General features: G+C 43.7%; 2 protein-coding genes across 2 annotated transcripts; both read left to right on the top strand.

Moving 5' to 3' along the window:
- Window positions 1-5,768: 5,768 nt before the first annotated feature.
- On the top strand, window positions 5,769-9,688 carry LOC308301169 (uncharacterized protein; the record flags this gene model as incomplete). Its single annotated transcript, XM_080745062.1, has 6 exons — window positions 5,769-5,990; window positions 7,577-7,709; window positions 8,139-8,194; window positions 8,481-8,539; window positions 8,724-9,334; window positions 9,591-9,688. The coding sequence occupies exons 2-6, from the start codon at window positions 7,610-7,612 to the stop codon at window positions 9,686-9,688; spliced, it is 924 nt and encodes a 307-aa protein (XP_080601188.1). The 5' UTR covers window positions 5,769-5,990; window positions 7,577-7,609.
- A 453-nt stretch (window positions 9,689-10,141) lies between these two features.
- znf512 (zinc finger protein 512) lies at window positions 10,142-20,284 on the top strand (the record flags this gene model as incomplete). Its single annotated transcript, XM_080745061.1, has 10 exons — window positions 10,142-10,203; window positions 10,706-10,830; window positions 11,402-11,488; window positions 12,757-12,855; window positions 14,410-14,577; window positions 15,248-15,445; window positions 15,836-15,937; window positions 17,241-17,303; window positions 18,696-18,794; window positions 19,739-20,284. The coding sequence occupies exons 1-10, from the start codon at window positions 10,158-10,160 to the stop codon at window positions 20,282-20,284; spliced, it is 1,533 nt and encodes a 510-aa protein (XP_080601187.1). The 5' UTR covers window positions 10,142-10,157.
- Window positions 20,285-22,281: the final 1,997 nt, after the last annotated feature.

Raw genomic sequence — 22,281 nt, 5'->3', positions numbered from 1 at the left:
CACCGCAGAGGAAAACTTTTGATCCAGCCCGCCCAGCTATTCTCAGTAAAGTGTTGTGCAATTTGAAGAAAGTGCGCCATCTTGTGACCAAGCAGAGGTAATAGAGAGGTAACAGCCGTTTCATCACTGTGGACAACTGCATTTAAACGACTCGTTTGATGGACATGTCATCAGTTTAAACAAATACCTACATTCTAGATGTGTGTGTGTGTGTGTGTTTAATACGGTACTTATAGGCCTATAGATGTATTGTATATTATTATTTTGTTTTAGAAGAGTAGGCTAATCGACGTTGCACCAGAGGTTTTTGTGTATGTTGTCATAGCGACCGCATTGCACGGTGCAGTGTCCATATTAATGCATTTAACGTTACTGAGAGCCATGGTGACGTCACCTGGCCAGGATCCACTACGTGTCGTTCGCGCGCGTTCATTGCGACCGTAAGGTCGCAGTTTAGTATGAAAACCTCCACCGGCCGTCCGTCGGTCACACGTGCGGTCGACCGCACGTCACACGTGCGGTCGACGTGTGATGAGGTCACGATGAGTCATCTATGCCCAAATATAGATTTCTAGGTCAGATGGCCCATAGAGTTTGTGATGTCAAACCTAGCAACCCAATATAAACAAACCTGATGTCAGACCTGAAGTATCCTTTTATACCCATATATGGAGATACAGAGATCTCCATATATGGGCATATTAGAAAGCCCATATATGGGCATATACGGATGACATCAGGGATATCCATATATGGGCATAAAAGGGACAAGGGCTTACAGTTAAGAGATCTCCATATATGGGCATATCAGAAAGCCCATATATGTTCATATACTGATGACATCAGGAATATCCATATATGGGCATAAAAGGGACAAGGACTTACAGTTAAGAGATCTCCATATATGGGCATAAAGGGACAAGGACTGTTACAGTAGATATAGAGATGTCCATATATGGGCATAAATGAACTAGGACTGACAAACACTGAGATCTCCATATAACCTATGGGAATATAAGGGACGAGGACTGTCAGCTTGTAGACCTATTTTCTAAATATTGTTGTACATTAAAAACTTGAAATGGGTCGTTCTGCATAGTACTTGGGATTTGTTGATGTAAATGTTCACATAGAGTGTAATAATTGGTAAAACAAACTTTTGGCCTATTTGTGGAGATAAGCGACCAACGGTCGCTTATCTCCCGATTAGGGAGTCTTACTGGTAGCAACGGTTGCTAGGCTGCGTGTCACTCACCACACACCATATATGGTCATCATAAACAAATCAAAACGTGTCACAAATCAAATAGTGACGTGGAGGTGACGTTGCAGAAAATGTGGCCCTATAAAAGGAGATCCCAGCCACACATGTATCAGTGATCAGTTTGATTATCAAGCTGCAGTACATTTCATAGCAGTCAAGATGTCCCAACTTGTAGATAAAAGACCTTCATGCAGCGACTCAGCAGATGAACATCATGACTCCATGGGTTCAGCTGGAGACAGCAGAGAGAGGAGGATGAGAGGAGAGCTGAAGCGAGAGGCACTGAAAAAGATGACACGTGGTCGTGTGAAGATAAGAATTGAATTCATTGCGGACACGTTAAAGCGACGAAAGGCCTTCAGCAAGCGTAAAAACAGTGTCATAAAAAAGGTCAAAGAGCTCGTCAAGCTGACAGGAACCCAGGTTCTCTTCCTGGCGGCCAGCGAAACGGGACGTGTCTATGAATTTGCCTCAGACAAGCTCCAGCCTATGCTGACCACAAGAGAGGCAGGCATTAAAGCCCTGATTCAATCGTGTCTCAACTCAACACCAACAGCCCACGATGTTGACACACCCACGGATGATGTGAGCACCTGTTCACGAGATGTTGATGATGATGTTGCGCCCATGGATGTGAGCAAGTGGGCCGTGGTACCGCACCGTAGTAGTGCTGCGGCTGCCACAGGCTTGGAGGAGAAGATGGACCTCAGCAGCTTCCAAGCTTCTGAGTCGAAGAGCCTGGGCAGCACTGAAGATGAATTGAAACCATCTTCGGACAACGTGGACGTGGTCAGTCTACCAGCCACCACCAGCACCAGCAGCAGCAGCAGTGCCCAGTCCATGGTGGCCACAACCTCCAGCACCTGGACTGCAGGTTCAGCAGCACAGCCAGGCTCTCACTCAAACAGAGAAAGACTTTCTCAAATGTGCGCAATGTGTGCATGCGTGAGGAGCCAGAGCGAGAAGCTCTGTCACTCACTCTGTCTGTTACAGAGAAATGTAACAGATTTCTACTCAACCTTTTAACACCAAATGCTTGGATACTATAGTGTGTGCCAACGGTAACACAATTGTAGTCCTAGAGCGGCCATATTTTGGGTCAAACACAGGTGTTTCAATTGTTTGATTGGGATAGAACTAATGCTCTACTCCAATCAGAACACCTGTGTAAGGCTGTGTTGACCCAAGAAATAGCCGCTCTAGAACTACATATTGGCACACCCTATAGTCCTCTGATATAGGCCTACACCTTCTGAACCACCATGCAATCTCAGTGATCAGCACCTTAGATCACTTTCTTCGGAGTCGCACTGTTCTGCTAGCTGGCTGTGGCTCGCCTTCAGCCTAGAAAGAAGCCGGTCTAGCGAACTGCAAGCTGTGACTAACCATAGCCTAGAAACTACCCAGCTTTACTACGGATACTGACAAAATGGCACCAACAGCGGCAGAAGTCAACTCATTGAGGACGGAGCTCCACTCCATTATAGTTCGTTCAGGAGGTTAGTAAAATGGACCATTACTAACCTCCTGAACGAACTCCTCCAGCGGCAATCACAAATCCAGGACCGCCTGGCCATCATGGATCCCCAGAACGGAGAGATGCTCGGAGCGGAGAGGCTGCTTCCCGGGAGCCCTGCTGCCCGGGAGGAGTAGCGGCCACAGTCTCCTACCTTCTCTCGGAGGGGCTACGTACCTCATCCTCTACGGTGGTCAAGGGATCACACCGGCGGAGACTATCCTTGTCCCTCTTCGATCCATTGGGTTGTGGAGAACGTGACCTGACCATTGGCTTTCCCTGTTCTAACTCCTTGCCGCTCCTTTTACCAGTCATGAAACTGTACCTTTTTCTGTGCAAACTTCTAATAAAGTCTTCAATCAATCAATCAATCAATCAATCAATAAAGGGCAAGGTCGCGCCAATTCTTGGCTATCTGGCCAGTGATCTATATCGGACCAGTTACCCAATCTCAACAGTGCCTGTTGAGATTGGCAGAACATGCCCATATATGGGCATTACCAAATATGGGCATTCCCAGATATTCCCTTATATTGATGACATCGGGACAGGGATCTCCATATATGGGCATAGAACGGACAAGGACGTAATTAATTTGCAAGTGTGATCTGGGAATGCCCATATATGGGCATGCCAGAACATGCCCATATATGGGGATTCCCAGATATGCCCTTAATATTGATGACACAGGGACAGGGTTCTCCATATATGGGCATAAAACGGACAAGGATGTAATTAATTTGCAAGTGTAATCTGGGAATGCCCATATAAGGTCATGTTCTGACATCACATTGTCGACTATATATGGGCATAAAATATATGGGCATAGAAGGGACATCAAGCCAGAGCATGAGGTCCCAGTGACATCAAAGCATGATGTCAGAGTGATGTCACAGTGACAAGAGAACCGTAAAAATGTGTACAGACTGACGGCTATGGCATTTCTCATGGTATACTGCCACCTTCGGTCCCAACCACCCAGTACAACTTCAGCAACCTAGCAATTCCCTTTACCAACCAGCAACATGTCCAACTGCCCCAGTTTTAATGGGTCTTTTAAATGTTAGAGAAGTAATTTTTATGTCAGGATTTTATTCCGAATTTTAATGTAGACTTTTTTTATGATTACTGAGACATGGCTGACCCCCGATTATTGCGACCGAAGGTCGCAGTTTACCATGAGAAATGTCACAGCTTGTCTGTGTGTAGACGTGAAGCGTGTGTGTACACATTTTTACAGTTTAGGTTGGTTCCCTTGACACATCACTGTGACATCGATAGGCTATAAAAAACACCTGTTAGGATCATGAAAAGAATGTATTAAAGATGTATTAAAGATTTAAATGTAGTAGCCTCATCTATCTATAAATGCGACAAATCTCTGTCTGTTTGTTTGTTTGTTTGTAATCCGCGTATCTCGAGAACCGTTCGTCCCACCGGCTTCAGATTCGGCACGCGCGTTCCCCGCCGCCGCGCGGAGTGCAGTGCCGGGCCTCGACCCGACCCGACTCACGGTTTTCCGAAACCGGCGCGAAACGTTCGGAATCTCCTTATGCGGAGCTGATTGTTGACATCAGGCTGTTCCGGAGGAAATCGGCGCAAGCGCTGACTCATTGTGACATCACTTCATAAAAGGCTCTGACATCACGTACGCCACATGAGTCAACAAAAAATCTCTGTGAATGTGTATGTATGTATGTAATCCGCGTATCTCGAGAACCGTTCTTCCCACCGGCACGTGCGTCTGACATCAGAGTTTTCAGCAACCGGTACTGTGTGTGCAGAGATCTCCATATATGGGCATAAGGGGACAAAGGCAAACAGATGGTCAAAACGGGACCTATGACAACAGGTATATTGGGGTTTGCATTAAAGGGTGGGGCATTCATGGGGTCTGCTCCAAAAAAGAAAAAGAAAATAAAAGAAACAAAGACAAACATAAGACAAGCAACAAAGCGTGGGACTGGGAGGATGACTTGAATGATGCAGATTTAAGCAGGCTGCGTATTCTGCTTAAAGAAGAAACAAACAAAAAGCAACAGAGATCTCATATATGGGCATAAGATGGACGCAGATAAACAGATATCTCCATATATGGCATATATGGGCATAAAATGTACGCAGAATCACAAAGATCTCCATATACGGGCATAAAGGGACACAGACAGACAGATACAGAGATCTCCATATATGGGCATAAAATGGACGCAAATAGACAGATATCTCCATATATGGGCATATATGGGCATAAAATGGACCCAGAACTATATCTGCAGTGATCTCCATATATGGACAGATATATCGACAGATAGATACAGATATCTCCATATATGGGCATAAATGGACACAGGCAAACAGATGGTCAAAACGGGTCCTATGACAACAGGTATAATGGGGTTTGCATTAAAGGGCGGGGCATTCATTCCCTATTTACATCGTTCCCGAGTTGGCCAGGTCGCCGACTAGACGGGCGGCCCAGCTTCTAGTATAATTAAATATTCATATAATAATTCACCAGTATCTTTGATGGCTTGATTCTAGGCTTAATTGATCATTGATGTAGCCTAAACATGTTTGTAAAAGTTTATGGGAAATTGAAAGGGAGATGTTTTAGTGGCACTAGTAAACCACGCCCACTGCATGCCCTATAGTACCCGCCCCTTTCACAGTTCTATAGAGTTATTTATTATACATTATAATATATATGTTCTAAACTCATAGATAACTTAGCCTTAGCTACAATAGACACGTTTATGGAAATGCAAAGCTAGATTAATCAAACGAGACTGTAAAAGTACCTTTGTTTGCTAAACTACGCTCAGCCAATCACAGCGCGACCCACGGTCCCTCTGGGCTATGGGACTGAGACGTGGCGAATAGGCCGCGAGGAGGCCAGGAGGGGCGGGTCCACGAGATGACGTCATGTTGTGAAGTAGCTTCACGGTTGAATTTATGGTGATGTTGAAGCCTGGTGTGTTGTTGTGGTGATGAGAGACACAAATACCATTTTTGAGAAAGACTGTAGCTTTTGTCCGGGGTGGATATGATATTTATTTCCCCGACTCGGTCCCGTGATGTTGGCCCCTTAACGAGTGCACATTATTGGGGATGCAGTCGTATCACTGCCGGGGGAAAGGCGAAGGAGGAGGAGGAGGAATAGCTGGGGAAGATATGGAGGCTAACCTTGCAGAGGGGAGTGTACACAGTATGGTAGGGTCCACTCCGATCGCAACACATTTGTTTTAAACAACCTGCCCGTGATCTGATAGATAAACTATCGAAATCACGCCCGCACAATCTCAACTGTGGCGCGGCTGATGGGTGTGAATGGTGGTGTGAATGAATGCACGGCGCGCCCGTCACATAATGTCAAAAATGCAGCTAAAATCTGTACAGTTCTAGTCGGACGTCTGTTTTTCGGTGTCGCGGGGTTGAAGGCAAAAAGCGACCGCTTTTGTGCGGCTATCCGCGGATAATGATGGTGGTGGAGCCCGTTCTGCTGCTCTTCAAAGCGGCTGTGGTCTCAACAATTTATTGTTGGACTTTAAAGCACAAATGAGCCCGTGTGTTGTTGTACTCATTCAACTGAACAGTAATAACGTTGCTTGTAATAACGTTATTTGTCTGTCATTCAATGTTATATGAGATACTTCAATGGTTTCCAGTGGAAATAAGCTTAGTCTTTTCATGGATCTCCTTTTAGTAGACCTTGTACCAATGAACTGTACCGTCATGAAACTGTACCTTTTCCTATGCAAACTTCTAATAAAGTCTTCAATCAATCAATCAATCAATCAATCAATCAATCAGTCGCCCTCCTGGCGAGATGTTCTATTCTAGACTACTGTACACCTTAAATGGGAAAAATGTCCAAATTAAATGTGCAACGACAACAGACACACACACCTCTTCCATAATTCCCATTGCGTGACATGCTGGTTTGTTTGCAATGTGCAGGCCTTAAAAAATGTGTAACAAGAAATGACACATTCCTTCTAAACCAGCTTGTGGAAAAGTTTAGTGTTTAGCCTTGTGGAGCAGATCACTGGGAACTGAATTCTGTCTTACAATTTATATTGACACACACACACACACACACACACACACACACACACACACACACACACACACACACACACACCGTGTGTATGTACTATTATTTATAATATCTCATAATTCTGATAACATCTCGTAACATCTCCTGCAATTTGCGTCATCGGCTGTCTATATCTATTGATCATCTTTGTAAGCTGGAAGGCCTAATAATAAAGACAATAGCTTACTGTAGCAGGTTGAAAACAATTGTAAATCAGAAGCTAAATGTCAGTTTATAAGTTTTCAGTTGTGTAATTAGAAGATCCAGACTCATGTCATGATGTCAAGCAGGTTGTACCAGTGGCTTATCCTATTGCAAATACATGAAGACATTTGAATCCATACATTAAAAGCTATATATCAGTAGAGATAGGATGACACTCTAGAACCCAAGTCCCAAGAAGTTAAATGCTCTGAAATAATAGGGCAGTGAAATGCATTTATTCCCTAACCAAGCCAGAAGCCATGTGTGGTAAAAGCAGATGACTGACTCTGAAGTGGCTGGCAACAAGTTTGATGTAAGAGTTAAAACTTCATGTGTCACTGTCTTTTTCATGGATGTACAGCTGGTTGCTGTCCCAACGTTTCTATAATAGAACCCCAGAGGTACCTCTTAGCCAAATTGTGTTGAAGGGGATGTAGTATGACGACCAAAGGCATGAACCGATAACATCTTACATGATTTGTGTTCTGTATTTCAGTGGTGATCATTGAGGTGTGCTGCCACTCCTGCAATGGACCACACACACATCGGAGGGGACATGTCACCTTTGTATGTGCCAAGGAAGAGAAGATCTGTCCAATCTCAACAGAAAAGTGGTGTGCCATGTCCAGGTATAAGCTAACACCTGCTTGCCCTTGCTTAGTTTTAATTCACACACTTTCTGTGTTTAATTTTTAGGAATGAATAAACCCTTGAATAAACGCCTCACCGCGATGCGTTTATTCAGGTGAAGACAAAAACAAACAAACAAACAAACAGGCAGTTTCACATAATGTATTTCTCAACAGAGAAAACTGACAGCACACAAAATCTGTCTTGTTTCAGCACAAATATTTTTTTTTCTACCCCAAAGCATCTTCAGAGCTTGAAGCACCTAACAGTGTGATGTGATTGAGATTGAAAAGAGGGCAGTGAACTTGTCATGATTGTTGCATGTGCATCCATTATAAGATATGCATGTATACAGAAGGGGTCACTGTTTTATTCTGATATTTATGGTGTTTTTAATAATAAGAAATTAACTTTGATCTTCCCTATAGTTGTCCGACGAATGCCAGAAAGAGCCTGTGAATTAAGTGTGATCGGACCAGCTAAGGTGAGAATGACTCAGCACCCCCACATACAGTATAATGTATGATTTATCGTTCTTACTTATTCTTCTTTCAAAGAGTTGTTTTTGTCCATGGCCAATTTGTATTTGCCTTGTTTGGCTGGCATCCATTCATTCATTTGGTTGTCACTGAATTCTCATAGCAGAACCTTTGCTAATGATATAAACATAAGGATATGGTTGTCCGTTTCCCACTTCTAATATTTAAAATATGTTAACTTTATGCATACCGTGGAACTCTACTTAACAGTTCTGTACTTGAATGTTTTAGAATGACGGGTCTCAAGCCCAGGATGCTTCAAAGATGAAAAGATCGTATGGTCGAAAAAGGTAAGTGATGATCTCAGTCCGTACAGTACTAGTGCGACTTTATTATTTCTAGATTCCCTTTTAGCCAATGAGGAAGCAGCATTCCCGGTGACTTGAATGGGAGAGTGTAGAAAAGGCAACCACACTCGCAGTTTCCCAGAAGTGCATCTTTCAAGTTTGTAATGTTCTGCTTTTGACTCCTCAGATATGAGATCCAGAGCATTTCTATTGGAACCGAGGACTTCCCGACCACCAGTTGCTCTGTCATGGCATCAGGAGCTCTGGCCAACGGAGCTGGCCCGGTGTCCCTGACCGCTGGCCCGGTGGCCCTGACCGCTCCCACTGCAAGGCTGCCTCCGAGGCTGGTAGGGAAGGACGTGTGGCCCCAGCAGGGCCAGGAACCCAGCAGGGAGTCGAGATCCCAGGCCCAGGAGCAGTCCTGGAACACGAGCAGGGAAAGAGGTGCTGCTGAGCAGGCCTGGGGGGCCGCGGGTCGAGACAGAGCCCAGGATCAGGCGTGGAACAACGGCAGAGACAGAGTGGGACACTCGGGTCAAGATCAGACTTGGATGGCAGGGAGAGATGGGACCCACGGCGGGGCGGACCAGGCTTGGGCTGCTGCTGGTCGAGAGCGAGCACCGGAGCAGGCCTGGGCCACGAGCAGAGACCGAGCTCAGGATCAGGCGTGGAACCCTGGCAGGGACCCAGGAAGGGACCGGGCCCCCTCTGGACCGGAGCAGGGGTGGAACACACCCCGAAGCCAAGATCAGTCCTGGAGTTCTGCAAGCAGAGGACAAGACCCTGTCTGGAGACCTGGTACTCATTCACATCAATCACATGCATTGTATTGTAATTGCCTGCAGCTCAAGGTTCAATTGGGGTTGTGTAGAATTTAGAATGGCATATAAATGTCTACTAAATGGTTTTTGGGGGAATGTTATTATTCCAGGAGAAATAAAAGAGATGGTATCTCAAACAGTTAAGGACTGCTTAGAAATGCGGGGACAGCCATATTACACATACAGTACATTTTAGATGTTTTTAATCTTTTCCATTTTTGTTCCCTTCCCAGACCTGGCCACGAAGAAGGTCCAGAGAGTGGAGATGGATAGAAATCCTCCTGTCATCAGTTTCCCCCAGGCCCCAGACGCTAGAAACTGTGGCAAGTGATCATACAATGTTTTTACATCGTCTTATCAAGAGTAGCATACATTACTACTGTATGGGTCAGCTTTAGTGTGGATTTAGTGTAATGCATTGTATGTAGGGTTTATATATTAAGCATTTAAAGAATAGATAAGATCTGATCCCAGGCTTGCTTTCTCAGAAAGAAAATAGTGTCCACATTAAACTACGACTACTCAGTGAAACAAATGACTGCAGTAAAAAAGTACAAAAGATGTTGATGCAATTCAGTGTAAGCCTTTCTGCACCATGACAGGACATTTAAGGGGACTTACCAACATGTATTTTAGCCGCAGCTGAATGAATGACACAATCCATCCACTAAATGGACAGATCAGCAGTCTATCTGGACTCACAGGTGTTTGCTTCCACTGTGGTCCCACTAGGCTCAGATCCAGTGAACTTTGGAGACACCACAGAGGCCTCCACTGCTCAGCCCATTGAGGAGCTGAAAATGCCACTCTTCTCCACCAAGAAAGAGCCTCCTAGCTACCCTCCAGGTGAGTGGAGCTCACTTGTCTTTGGATGAGAGAGGGGTAACACTAGTTGTGAATTTCTAAGCCTACATATCTTGAAACAATATCTAACAAACTCTCCACAAATTCTGTCCTTTGTAAGAGCATCTCCTCAGGAGTCCTTGTTCTCAAACTGTATGCTGCTTCCCTCAGTCGTCTAGTCGTCAAAATGATAATGCTGTTGTCCATTGTAGATTGTGTCTTGGCGAAATGTTGTACAACAGCATACATTTTTGGATTTACCTATTTGTCCTCATTATACTCTGCTGTATTTGGTGAACACTTCCAACTCGGTCACCTTTTTAAAATGTTTTTGATGTGCAGTCCATGAGCCCAGTGTACGTTGTGAGCATCAAGTAAAATAATAATGAAATGACACGCCCACACTGTTGAATTTAAACAACAAATCAAGAATATGCACCGGTGAAGTCATCATTCCAAGTAAACTTGTGTCGATGATAGCTGTGTGTCTGTGTCCGCTGACCAGGTAGTCCGGAGGAGCGATGGCAGCTGCAGATCGTGGCCAAAGGAAGGGTTAATTGTCCCAAGTGTAAAAGCGTCAGCAGGAAGACTGTGGAAGGACTGAAGAAGCACATGGAGAACTGCAGGCTGGTGTGTAGAGAACCTTCCCCTCAGTGCTACTAACGTTATGACGGTGAAAGCAGGGAAGACTCATTTCCTACAGCGCACTTGCTACACCCGTGTTCCTGAGAGCACCATTGGTCCATTTACATTTTAGTGAATGTCTAAAACGGGGGTCTTCAGCGTTTTCAGGCCAAGGACCCCTTTGCTGACAGAGAGATGAAGCAGCACCAAACATCTTTACCCGAAAATAGCCGATCTACAAGCTCACAACGCCTCAGCGAGGCGTTGTGAGCTTGTAGATCTGCTATTTTTGGCTAAAGTTCTCCGAATATGGACGCTAGGGTACAAGTGCTTAATATAAAAAAAGTCACAGAGATTTGGAGCACCCCCTGTAGTAACTCTGAGGACCCCCTAGTGGTCCCGGACCCCCTGTTGAAGACCCCTGGTCTAAAACAAAAATACATATGGAACTTGAACTTGACTACAGTGTGTACAGTGTGCCTGTGATGTTAATCTCTTCCTCTAGCCTGGACCTGATGTGTAACTCATGTACTGTACGTTGTGTGTAACTCATGTACTGTACATGTGTTGTGTGCAGCAACCGTTCACCTGTCAGCACTGTGGGAAACAGCTCAAATCCTCCACAGGGATGAAGTATCACGTCATGGCAGACCACAGCCACTTGGTAAGAGCATGCCTGCCCCTCAAATGATCACTGAAGCCTAGGGCTGTCACGATTATGACATTTTACTTGACGATTAATTGTCACTCAAATAATAGCGATTAACGATTTAATTGTGTATTTGTCGTTGACAATTACATTTCTGTTTGGCTTTTAGGCTTTGAAGTTGCACATGGCCGATATGACACATAACCTAAATATACAAAGACATTACTGACATATTTGACAACTTCACACTTTAAAAAGAACATTGATAGTGGAAATAGCCAATCTGCAAGCTCACAAGTGAGCTTGTAGATCTGCTATTTCCACTATTTTTTTAAATGTTTGAACATTTATAAAAAAAAATCAACATGTAAACGATTATGACGATTATGACAAAATAATTGCGATTATGTCAAATAATTGCGATTAGACGATTATGTAATAATTGTGACAGCCCTGCAGTTGCCACTGTTTCTTAATATACAAATGTGGTCGGAAAAGAAAGAGGGTATAAATAAAACAAAACATGCTCTTTAGAAAATATTGGCTTATGATATTCACATGAACACGATAATGGGTTGACAAATCTTTTTTTTTTTAAACACTTAACTCATCTAGTGCCTTTCGCGTGATGTCACGCGATAAGTACTAGAGTACGTATAGTGCCGAATGCGTGATGTCGCGCGAAAAGTAATATATTACTGTAACAGCGAGTAAAAATACCTAGTACAATGGCCGACGCTCCGGAGACGAAATCCGCGCTGATTTGTCATCATCACGGCTCCACGAGCACACAATAGTCATCCCATAACATTGAGGTGGACGGCCGATCTCATCTTTAATGTCCATTATCTCAAAACAACACTTTAGAAGCGAAGATGGAGGCAGATGCTCGCTTATAAAACACATGTATAAACGCTCCTATGCAATCCAGCATGGCACCACGTAAACAATGTTCGGTTCCGTCGCAGGATCCGATGACGTCAGACCGGAAGTACTTCCGGTCTAGACTTCTGGCCTTCAAAATAAGACAATGGCCGTTAATGGGGCCGGGAGGGGGCACTCTGGACCCCCTAATCCGTTAATGTCCTGGGCTCTGGATGAGTTAATAGCTTCAAAATTCACAATTGAGATATTATAGCACAGACCACCAAAACAAAACGTTGGAAATCTGGCAAGGGAACCCACTGATGACTTTTTCAAGACTATAAACTGTAGCACTCTACAACAACAACAATAATAATAAAATAATAACTTGGATTAATTGTGTCTTCTTCTCTCTCTAGCCTTCACCAGATGATGCCAATGCCCTGGATGACAAACAGGTTAAAGAAAAACTGCGGAAAATTCTAAAGAGACTGGGAAAATTAAAATGCTCTAAAGAGGCAAGTACTGTAACAGTCACTTGTGGTACTGCAGGCTGTTTACTGATGTCAAATAGTTTGAATCTGGCTCCTGACTTGTGTTGTATGTCCTCTGTTCCCTGTCTACAGTGCTGGTAGCATGTTTTAGTGTTTATATAAAGGCTCAAAAATAGAGATGTCCCGATTGATCGGTGAGTGATCGGGATCGGCCGATAATGCCTCTATCGGCTTTGATCGGTATCGGCTTTGCCTCTATTGGCTTTGCCGATCTACAAGCTAGATCAGCTATTTTCACAATATTTATCTGTGGGACTGAATGTAACCTCAGCTTCAACTCCTACAAGTTGAATTGGATACTAAAGGACCTCAGCCTGCAATCTCCTAATGTTTATACTTAATATACAATGTCATTGTTTTGTAAGAAGAATCATTAAATACATAAATGCTGCTACAGTAACACAATAAATAGAAGAATTTATGGATTTGACGCTGTAATCAGGAATACCGGTATCGGCAGATACTGATTTCCAGTTGATCGGTGATCGGTATCGGCTTCTAAAATCGATTCCCAGCCTTTTCTAATCTCTGAGGAGTACAACCTGCAGAGTGTGTCTATAGGGCTGGACTTCTGTCGTATATGTACTCCCCCGGAATTATTCTTTTTTTTTCTTTTTTTTTTGTCACAATACAGGTTTCATGCACGAGAAATATAAACGGGTCACAAGAAATATAAACAGGTCCGTAAAGCCTCAGCGTAACTTCCTTGGGTCGATACTTCTGCCAAATTCCAAAAACTCCGCTTAGACACTCAACGGGCTTGATCTCGCACAGTGTGGGCAAAAGATGAGAAAGCTGCTGCAGTTCACAGTACTTGTGTTAAAGCTCCATCTACTGATCACTCCATTAAATAGCGTCTTTAGCGTTCTAACTGCAGGATAAATAATGGTAAAAACAAAGGTGTCATAACTGCTGATTCTGATGTCATCAAAAAAGTCAAAAAATGGCTGGTATATCGGTTGAGCTCTATGTTTAACAGTTTTACTGCCAGATGTTGTTATTTATTTATTGGGTTTTGTGCCAGCAAAAGCACCTTACCTTTGCAATGTTATAGACAAAGATGTATTCATTTTTTTTTTCATCATTATTATTTTCTTTTCTCCTTAAATAGGTGTACTTTCGCTATACTAGCAGTAGAGGGCAGCCTCATGCAAGAATTAATGTGAAATGGCTGCGGTAGGCTACCGTCCGTCAAGACAGCTCAATCGCTACAGAGCAATAGACCCAGAGAAAATAACAAGGAAGAGTGTTGTTACTCCATTGATGCTAACGTCCAGTGGGTTTTTGAGAGCACTTTTACGGTAGCTGTCTCTACGGCACACACCCGTGCGACCCCTCATCAGTTTACAGACATCAAAACAAGGTACAAAAGAACGAGCCAAAGAACGTACAATTGGCATCGCGCCGCCGGGAAAAATGGGGCGAACGGGAACGTCCAAAGCGGTAAAAGAGTTAAGAAGCTGTGTGTGTGTGTGTGTGTGTGTGTGTGTGTGTGTGTGTGTTTCCCCCTCTCCACAGGGCTGCAGTGCTGGGTTCACCAGCATCATGGGCTACGTGTACCACATGAAGAAGTGTGGTAAAGCTCAGTCTGAGCTGGAGAAGCTGGTGCTGAACTGCTCTCACTGTGGCAAGGCCTACCGGTCCAAGGCTGGCCTGGAGTACCACCTCAGATCAGAGCACGCTCCTGTGAGTGTTGCTGTTGCATTTCATGAACAAAATGATTCACCAGGCACTCAATCAGTGGTTCTCAAAGTGGATTCCAGGGATTTTAGGGGGTTCTAAATTGACCCGTACGGTACAAGTCTGTAACTCTGTCCAAATGGACATTTGGTTCCATATCTCTGCTGTCGGGCCGAAACCTCTTAACTCCAAAATGTTCATTTTCGGGAAAATGAGCTCAAGTGGAGTTAGGAGGTTTTGACCGAAGGGCTTTTTACTACTTTTAATTGGTTCAATATTATTTTAACCAACACACAGACGTAAAGGGTGTTCAATAGCACATATTTATGAAAAGAGAGGGCCAATCGGGTGGAGTTAGCTGGCTTGGCAGAAAGCGTGGAGTTAGGAGGTTTTGTCCCAAGCACCTTTTACTACTTTCCATTGGTTCAATATTATTTTAACCAACACTCAGATGTAAACGGTGTCAATAGCCTTGATTTATGCCAAAAAAACATAAAACAACGCTCCACCTGGCTCGCAGCGCTGTGAGCTTGTAGATCTGCAATTTTTTTTAAGTTAAAGCATAAAATAATATTACTTAATAATGCGTACCCGGTATAAATGGGTTAACATTTTTGTCGAAAAGTCATTTTGAAAATGTCTACACTTTATTCCCTGCTCTCTGCTTGCCACCCAGACCCCCCAGCGGAACGAGGAGGAGGACGCCCTGAAGACGGAGACGGAGGCCAGCCCTGAGAGGACGGCCAGCGGCAGGGTGCAGAGAGCCTCGGCGCAGGTGGCCAACTTCCACCTGGCTGAGATCGCTAACAACGAGCTGCCCAAGGACTGGCCCAAGAGGAAGTTCCAGTCTGACCTGGTGCCGGAAGACCACAAGGTCAGAGGATGAACACGTCCTTCGTACAGTGACGCGCAGAGAATGTTAGAGAGGCTGAGATTTGTAAAAGGGCGGTTTTGGGGGGCGCCCGCTGGCCTAGTGGTCCAGGCGCATACCACATACTAGGCTGTGATGCCTGCTGGCGTCGCAGGTTCGATTCCCGATCCTTACGACCTTTGCCACATGTCATTCCCCATCTCTCTCCCCATTTCCTGTCAGTCTACTGTCCTATCAAATAAAGGCATAAAAAAGCAACAAAATAAATGCGGTTTTGGTGAAAATAGACGACCTCCAAGCGTGAGCTGTGAGCTTGGAGGTCGGCTATTTTCGGTAGTTCAAAGTAAAACGTCTTCATTACAAACCCCTGTTTTCCTGTCTGTTCCAACACAGTTGATGTTTACGCGGCCCAGCCTGCCTGCCTTCAGCCAAGAAGTCCTCAGGAAATGGAAGAATGAAGTGAAGCTGCAGAGAAAGGTCCAGTGCCCCAACCAGGTTAGGAATTGAATTACATGGCAATGTGCCACAGGTGCAGGCTCATCTGGCTTTTAACACTTATGTTGCAGTGATTTTTTCTCTCCAATGTCCCGCGATGCCATGGTCTCCATAGACTTCCATGTAATTTATAGTGCACGGATCGTGCGCGCCCCTTGCCTAGATGATGCACCACGTGTGTGCACACTGTTCACAGCTTTCAAACAAAACAATCCTCTTGGAAATCCGTTCAGGCATTCATGATTTATCAGCCATTATGTTTTCTTCAGATGTAAACAAACATGGCTGCCATGTTTGAAAGAATGGGTTGGTATGGGGGTTAAACATGCAATTTCGCGATCGCGATCATGCCTAATACATTTCTGGAGGTCCAAAAAATATTTTTGAAAAAAAAAAATGAAAAAAAAAAAAAAAAAAAAAAAAATCTTCAAAAACGGCCCAAACTCGGGGTTGGCACAGGGGTGGTAGTGGTACCTTTTCAAACTCGGGAAACTCAGGGTTGGCACCAGATGTGTTAAAAGACAAGAGAGAAGATTCTGATTAGGGGTGTAACGATATAGTATTTGAATCGAAATCGATGTTAATTTGCAACAATCTACTATATCGATATGCAAAAGTATATCCTACTGTTTTGGCTTTGTATCGTATCGGTGTCGTTTGACAATGCAGATAATTGGTATCGAATCGTTTTGCAGTGCAAATAATTGATTGTATGGAAACTAAGTATTTGTGCCATATATTTAGCAATTTTAAGAAGGAAAATGAAAAAGAGGGGGTTGATTACTTTTCCATTCCATAGAGCTACTCTTGGTCTATCGATAAATGTGTGTACAGGTAATCTCTGTGTTCATGTCAAGGTGCGGGTTTGTCCATATTATGTTGAAATATAATGTCCATGTATTTGCCAGAGAATCACAGTGTTTTTCCCTTAAAAACAGACAGATTTAATTTCTTTGCTAAATAGTTACTATATCGTATCGCCAACCATGTTGGTATCGTATCGTTGTAAAAATGTATTGTTACATCCCTAATTCTGATTGGTTTCATTCAAGTTACGCCCAAAATGCACCCAGGACCAATTCAGAGACTTACCTTGCACCTTACTTTGCCCCCAGAGAATGTAATAAATTGCTAAATTGGAGTTGGACACGGCTTCAAAGTTCTTGTGCCCTGTGCTTTACACCTTGCACCACCGTGTGCCATAGATGGTCTAAAATCGAAACAGGCCCCTAAGAGTTTTTTCAAAGCCTCTGCATTAATCTGTGCAGAGGACAAAATAAAAGTATCTTTAATCCATCCTCAGGACTGTGGCTGCATCTACACCAGCGTGTCTGGACTGAAGGCTCATCTTGGAATTTGCACAAAGGTAGGACATGTTTGTCACTCTCAGAGTCAGAATCTCTTTCTTCACTAATATAAACGTACAGAAGTCTGATGACCAGTGGGGGCCATTGTTCAATTTAATAATATTTTGGACCGATTTGATCCCTCGGGAGAAATTCTGTTTTCAGCGAGTGCGTGGAAGGAACACGTTATTCCAACCAGTTCCTTTCCCCAACATCAGGCGCCCCGGCTGACCAGGGGGAGGCAGTATAGAGACCAGGATTACTGCATGTTTTTTGTGAGGGTACCTACCCAAGTTCAAGTTCTTGTCTGAGCACTAATGAACACTGAGGACATTGGAGTGTTTTTTTTGTTGGAGTGCTGGTTCTTCTGTGTCGCTCTAGCAATGTATATTATTCTACGTTTTCCTCATAGTAGGCCTGCTGGACAGTTTCTTCCTCGCGTAAACAAAACATGACTTGACAGTTATTCCCTTCATCATCAGCGCTGTGTAGTTGTCCAGTCTGACAAAAATATAGGCCCTATCATATTAGCCTGGCGTTGCTCATACTAATTCCTCACTGCGTATCGGATATTAGTCTGGACTCAGTCTGGTTTTGGTGGAGTCTGAAAAGGTGAGTCTTCACTCGCTAGCTTTCGCCGAGGACTGAAGACTCACCTTTTCAGACTCCACCAAAACCCTTAGCACTACTGGAAAATCAATGTCCATACATGAAGCTAGTTAGCATTTGTTTTTTAGGTGTTTTAGAAACCTTTTTATTATTGTATTTTCTTTACAGATTATACTGTTTTTCTAGATAGATATTCATTTGCATTTGTTATATTGCTGTTGATGTACTGACATTTGTTTATTATTGTGATATTTGATCTGCTTATTGTAAGTCGCTTTGGATTAAAAGCGTCTGCTAAATGCCTAAACTGTAAACTGTAAACTGACTCACGGGCAGAATTTTCATTTCCAAGGGGTGGGTTAATTTTTTTTTATCTGGACACGATTGGTTAGACCAGACCAATGCTGGGCCCTGCTGATTGGTTCCCCCAAATTTTGGGGGAGAGGCCAGACCCATATTCGCCAAGGGCACGGTTTTTTGCCCAGGCGGATTGGTCTCGTTCCAGGCTACTATCATATTGATGGAATTGTTCAGTTATTTAAAATAGTTGATTGACTGGCTTTGTCTTTTTACCAGTTTCGAGTTGCAGACACCTTTTTTTCTTTCAGAGTGGTTTTAAAAGAGAGTAGGGATTTACAGTCTGACTGACTTCCCACTCAGCCCAACAAACCCTAGTGTCCTCTGCGATACACATGCAACATTTGAAGTTGATCAGTCAGATGGTCTTTGAGTAAGACAAAGATGACTTGCCTTTATAGATAGCTGGTGTGTTGCTCATTCACTGTCCTGTACCGTTACTCCAGGGGGACTTTGAGGCTGGGAAATACAGGTGTCTCATCTGCAACAAGGAGTTTAACTCTGAGAGTGGAGTTAAATACCACATTAACTCTGTCCATTCACAGGTATGTATAACATCTTCTTAACGTGTGTGCGTGTGCGCGTGTGGGGTCAGATATTGATGGATCTGTCAAGTGAATTCCTTCATGTCAAGGAATCCCCTGAAAGGTTCATTCTGTTTTGGGGATTTGGTGCGTGGCTAGAAACACGTCCCAGTCACCATTGTTTTCCTAGCGTGCCTGGTGCATGCTCCTTTTTGTAGCTGTTTTAGATATGCTTAAAAATTGAAATATTACAAAATATCGCACTACTCATTCCTGTTTAGATGAAGGTAAATGTGGTACACAGGGTGGGACAATGGCGAAATGGTACGTTTGATATTAAATTAAGATTCAGTGTCTTGAATTTACCTGATTCTGGGTATTCTAAGTATGACTATTTAAGAAAAAATCCCTATAACACAAAGTATCCTTTTTTAACAGTTCTACTGCCAGATTTATTATTTATTTATTGGGGCTGGTGCCAGCAAAAAGCAGCTTACCTTTGTGATGTTATAGAAAAAGATATATTCATTATTTTCAAACGATTCTTTTTTAATTTTCATTTATTATGTGTGTACTTTGGCCAAGCTGGCGGCAGAGGGCAGCCTTATGCAAAAGAATAGGTGTGAATTGGGCCGCTCCGCTTGCCGTCGTTCAGAGCATAGAAATGCACAATCTAGATCAGGTCCACAGAGAACAGCCAGGAAGTGAATTGGATATCATTGATGTTTACGTGTGGTGGAGATTTGAAAGCAGCATTACGGGAGATGTTTTTACTGTACACACCCGCGCGACCCCTCATCAGCTTACAGTCATCAGACAAGGTAAAAAAGAACGAGCCGTATTGGCAGCGAGCTGGGTTCAAAAATTGGGAACGTCCGAAGCGGTAAAAGAGTTAAAGGAGCACATTTAAGAAATCGTAAATCTTGACTGGTTCGCTTTGACTCCACCGTGTCACATCTCAACAGGAATGGTTCGTGACAAACAAGAAGGCGTCCAAGAAGTTCGAGAAGTTCCTCAAGAACCAGCCCAAGGAGTGTGTCCACGGCGTGGACCGGCAGATCATCCAGCAGTACCACCAACACCACCTCCATCACCACCACCTGCAACAACATCATCATCAGCAACACCACCAGCACCACCAGCACCACCACCAGCAGCTCCAAGCCATCCAGCAGCCACTGCAACCCCTTCACCACCTCCAACACCAAGTCCAAGTCCACCATACAGAGAACTACCACCCGCAGCAGCATCACCCGACACCGATAGAACCTCAACTGCAGCCACTGCTCAGCTACACCCCTCTGGAGCCACCCGTGGTGGGATCCATGTGGGTGGACATGGACCGCAGGGTGGGCTCAGTCGTACCCGAGCAAAGCCAGGTTCATCTGGGTTTGCCCGGGATGGATAAGTCGTCTGCGGGTGAGAGCAGCAGCGGAATGGTGGGCGGCAAGCGGAGGGAGAAGGGAGGGGTGGGCAACTCTGAGCTCGCTAAGCGACAGAGGAACGCTTAATAGAGCCATTTAGGGCCTAGAATTATTGAATGCTATAACTATTGAAAAATAGCAGATGTACAGGTTCCGCGCAGCGAGCTTGTAGATCTGCTATTTTTGAAAATTTGTAAACATTTGAATTTTGACCCGATTTTGACCCGATTCTATTACCGGTATGTGTATTTTGAAAAACCTATGTTTCTATGTCAGTGGTTCTCAAAATTTTTCATGTGAAGGACTCCCAAAACGTTTTCATGTGAAGGACTCCCAAAATTATAAGTATTTGGCAAAATCTGAGTTACAAAACGTTAAAAATACATGTTCAAAGATTTGCACACATTTTCACGACTTTTTCAAAAATAGCAGATCTACAAGCTAGCAGCACGGCACTCGGTGCCGCGCTGTGAGCTTGTATATCTGCTGTTTTTCAATAGGTAAAGCATTCAATAATCCCAGGCCTAAATGGGGTAATATAGAGCCAGTGGGGTTGCTTTGCAGTGACGCGTAAACAAACCAAGAGACAACGGTTTTGAGAACGTTTGTTCTCTTCATCGTCTACTTTTCTCATGCAGCACCTCTGCCAGAGCAGGACTGATCTGGTGACAAACAAACCAGTGGATAAGAACGTTTTCCACCTACCTGACGTGGATGAAAGTTGAACTTTGTCATTAGTTTCAAATGAAACACACTCGAAGGAAAAACGGTGGAGGAGGCAGCTTTAGAGGACTCAACACAGTTTGAGGAAGTTCTCAATGTTCTGATTTTTTTAGGCCATGTCGGATGCCTTTTAAGATGACCCTAAGGCTATAATGTCCCGATGACAGCAGACTGTTTCGTTAGTCAGTGTATAGCCTATACAGAGATGTAGTATATTGTTTACGTGCTTAACTGTAACAGAGATTCTTTTTGGGCAAACAATTCAAGTTTGATAATCCTTTGTTTTTCATTTGTCCAATATTGAGAAGGGGAAAAAAATCTACTTTGTGTTCTACTTGTCTTACTTGCTCTCCCTTTCAAAAAAAACAAACATGTGCCTCTAAACTAAAGTATGATCTGTATTACCTCAGTTTGTACTATTCATCCACACGGGCCCCTTCCATTTTAACTACATTCTAACTTGACTGTGTGTGCAGGACACTAAAACTCCTGGTTCATGCTTCTTGTACGGTGAGGTGCATTCATAACGGTCTGCTTACACCAGAACCACCTGTGCACGTGAAGCCTAATTCTTTCTTTGCAGCACGACTGCATCACTTCCTGAAAAGACATGTTTTATGGCGTGGCACCGTGGGAGGATGGGAGAGTGTTTTCTGCTGGTCTTTCAGTCCGAGTGTATCAAAGGGTGCGTTCGGAAATGCGCACCGGGTCTGGTTAGGGTTAGTTTTAGGCATAGTTTACAGTTTACAGTTTAGGCATTTAGCAGACGCTTTTAATCCAAAGCGATTTACAATAAAAACATCACAATAATAAACAAGATAAATAGATAATATGTCAGTACATCAACAGCAATAACAAATGCAAATGAATATCTATCTAGAAAACAATATAATAGGCATAGTTTTACTGAGGTTAGGGTTGGGTTTAGGCATAGTTTTACTGAGGTTAGGATTAGGGTTGGGTTTAGGCCCTCACTACACTGAGCACACACCCAGTGCGCATTTCCTAACGCACCCTTTGATACACTCGGACTGAAAGAACTGCAGAAAACACTCTCCCGTAGGAGGCTAGTTGTCTAGAAAAGGGTCTGTATGTCTGGGACAAATCCTGCAAACTGATATGTCTTGTGCACAGGCCAAGGAAGTACCTACTGTACCTCCACACATTTTGTTCAGATGTGTATAATATTCTTTGATGTAATATTTAACTTAAATGTTTTATAATTGAAGTCAAAGGAAGTTGGAGCGGGCTAAAACCTTGCTCAAATATGTAATCATACATACTGTAAATACTGATGTCATAGACTACAGAAGGTCCAAGTCCTACATGGAAGCAGCGCCTTAATTAGATCAAGTAATCGT

Source organism: Nannobrachium achirus (assembly GCF_963921795.1).
Source record: "Nannobrachium achirus genome assembly, chromosome: 16".
NCBI classification, from domain to species: Eukaryota; Metazoa; Chordata; class Actinopteri; order Myctophiformes; family Myctophidae; genus Nannobrachium; species Nannobrachium achirus.
Note: the sequence above shows the minus strand (reverse complement) of the source record. Positions and strands in the feature narration are given on the sequence as shown.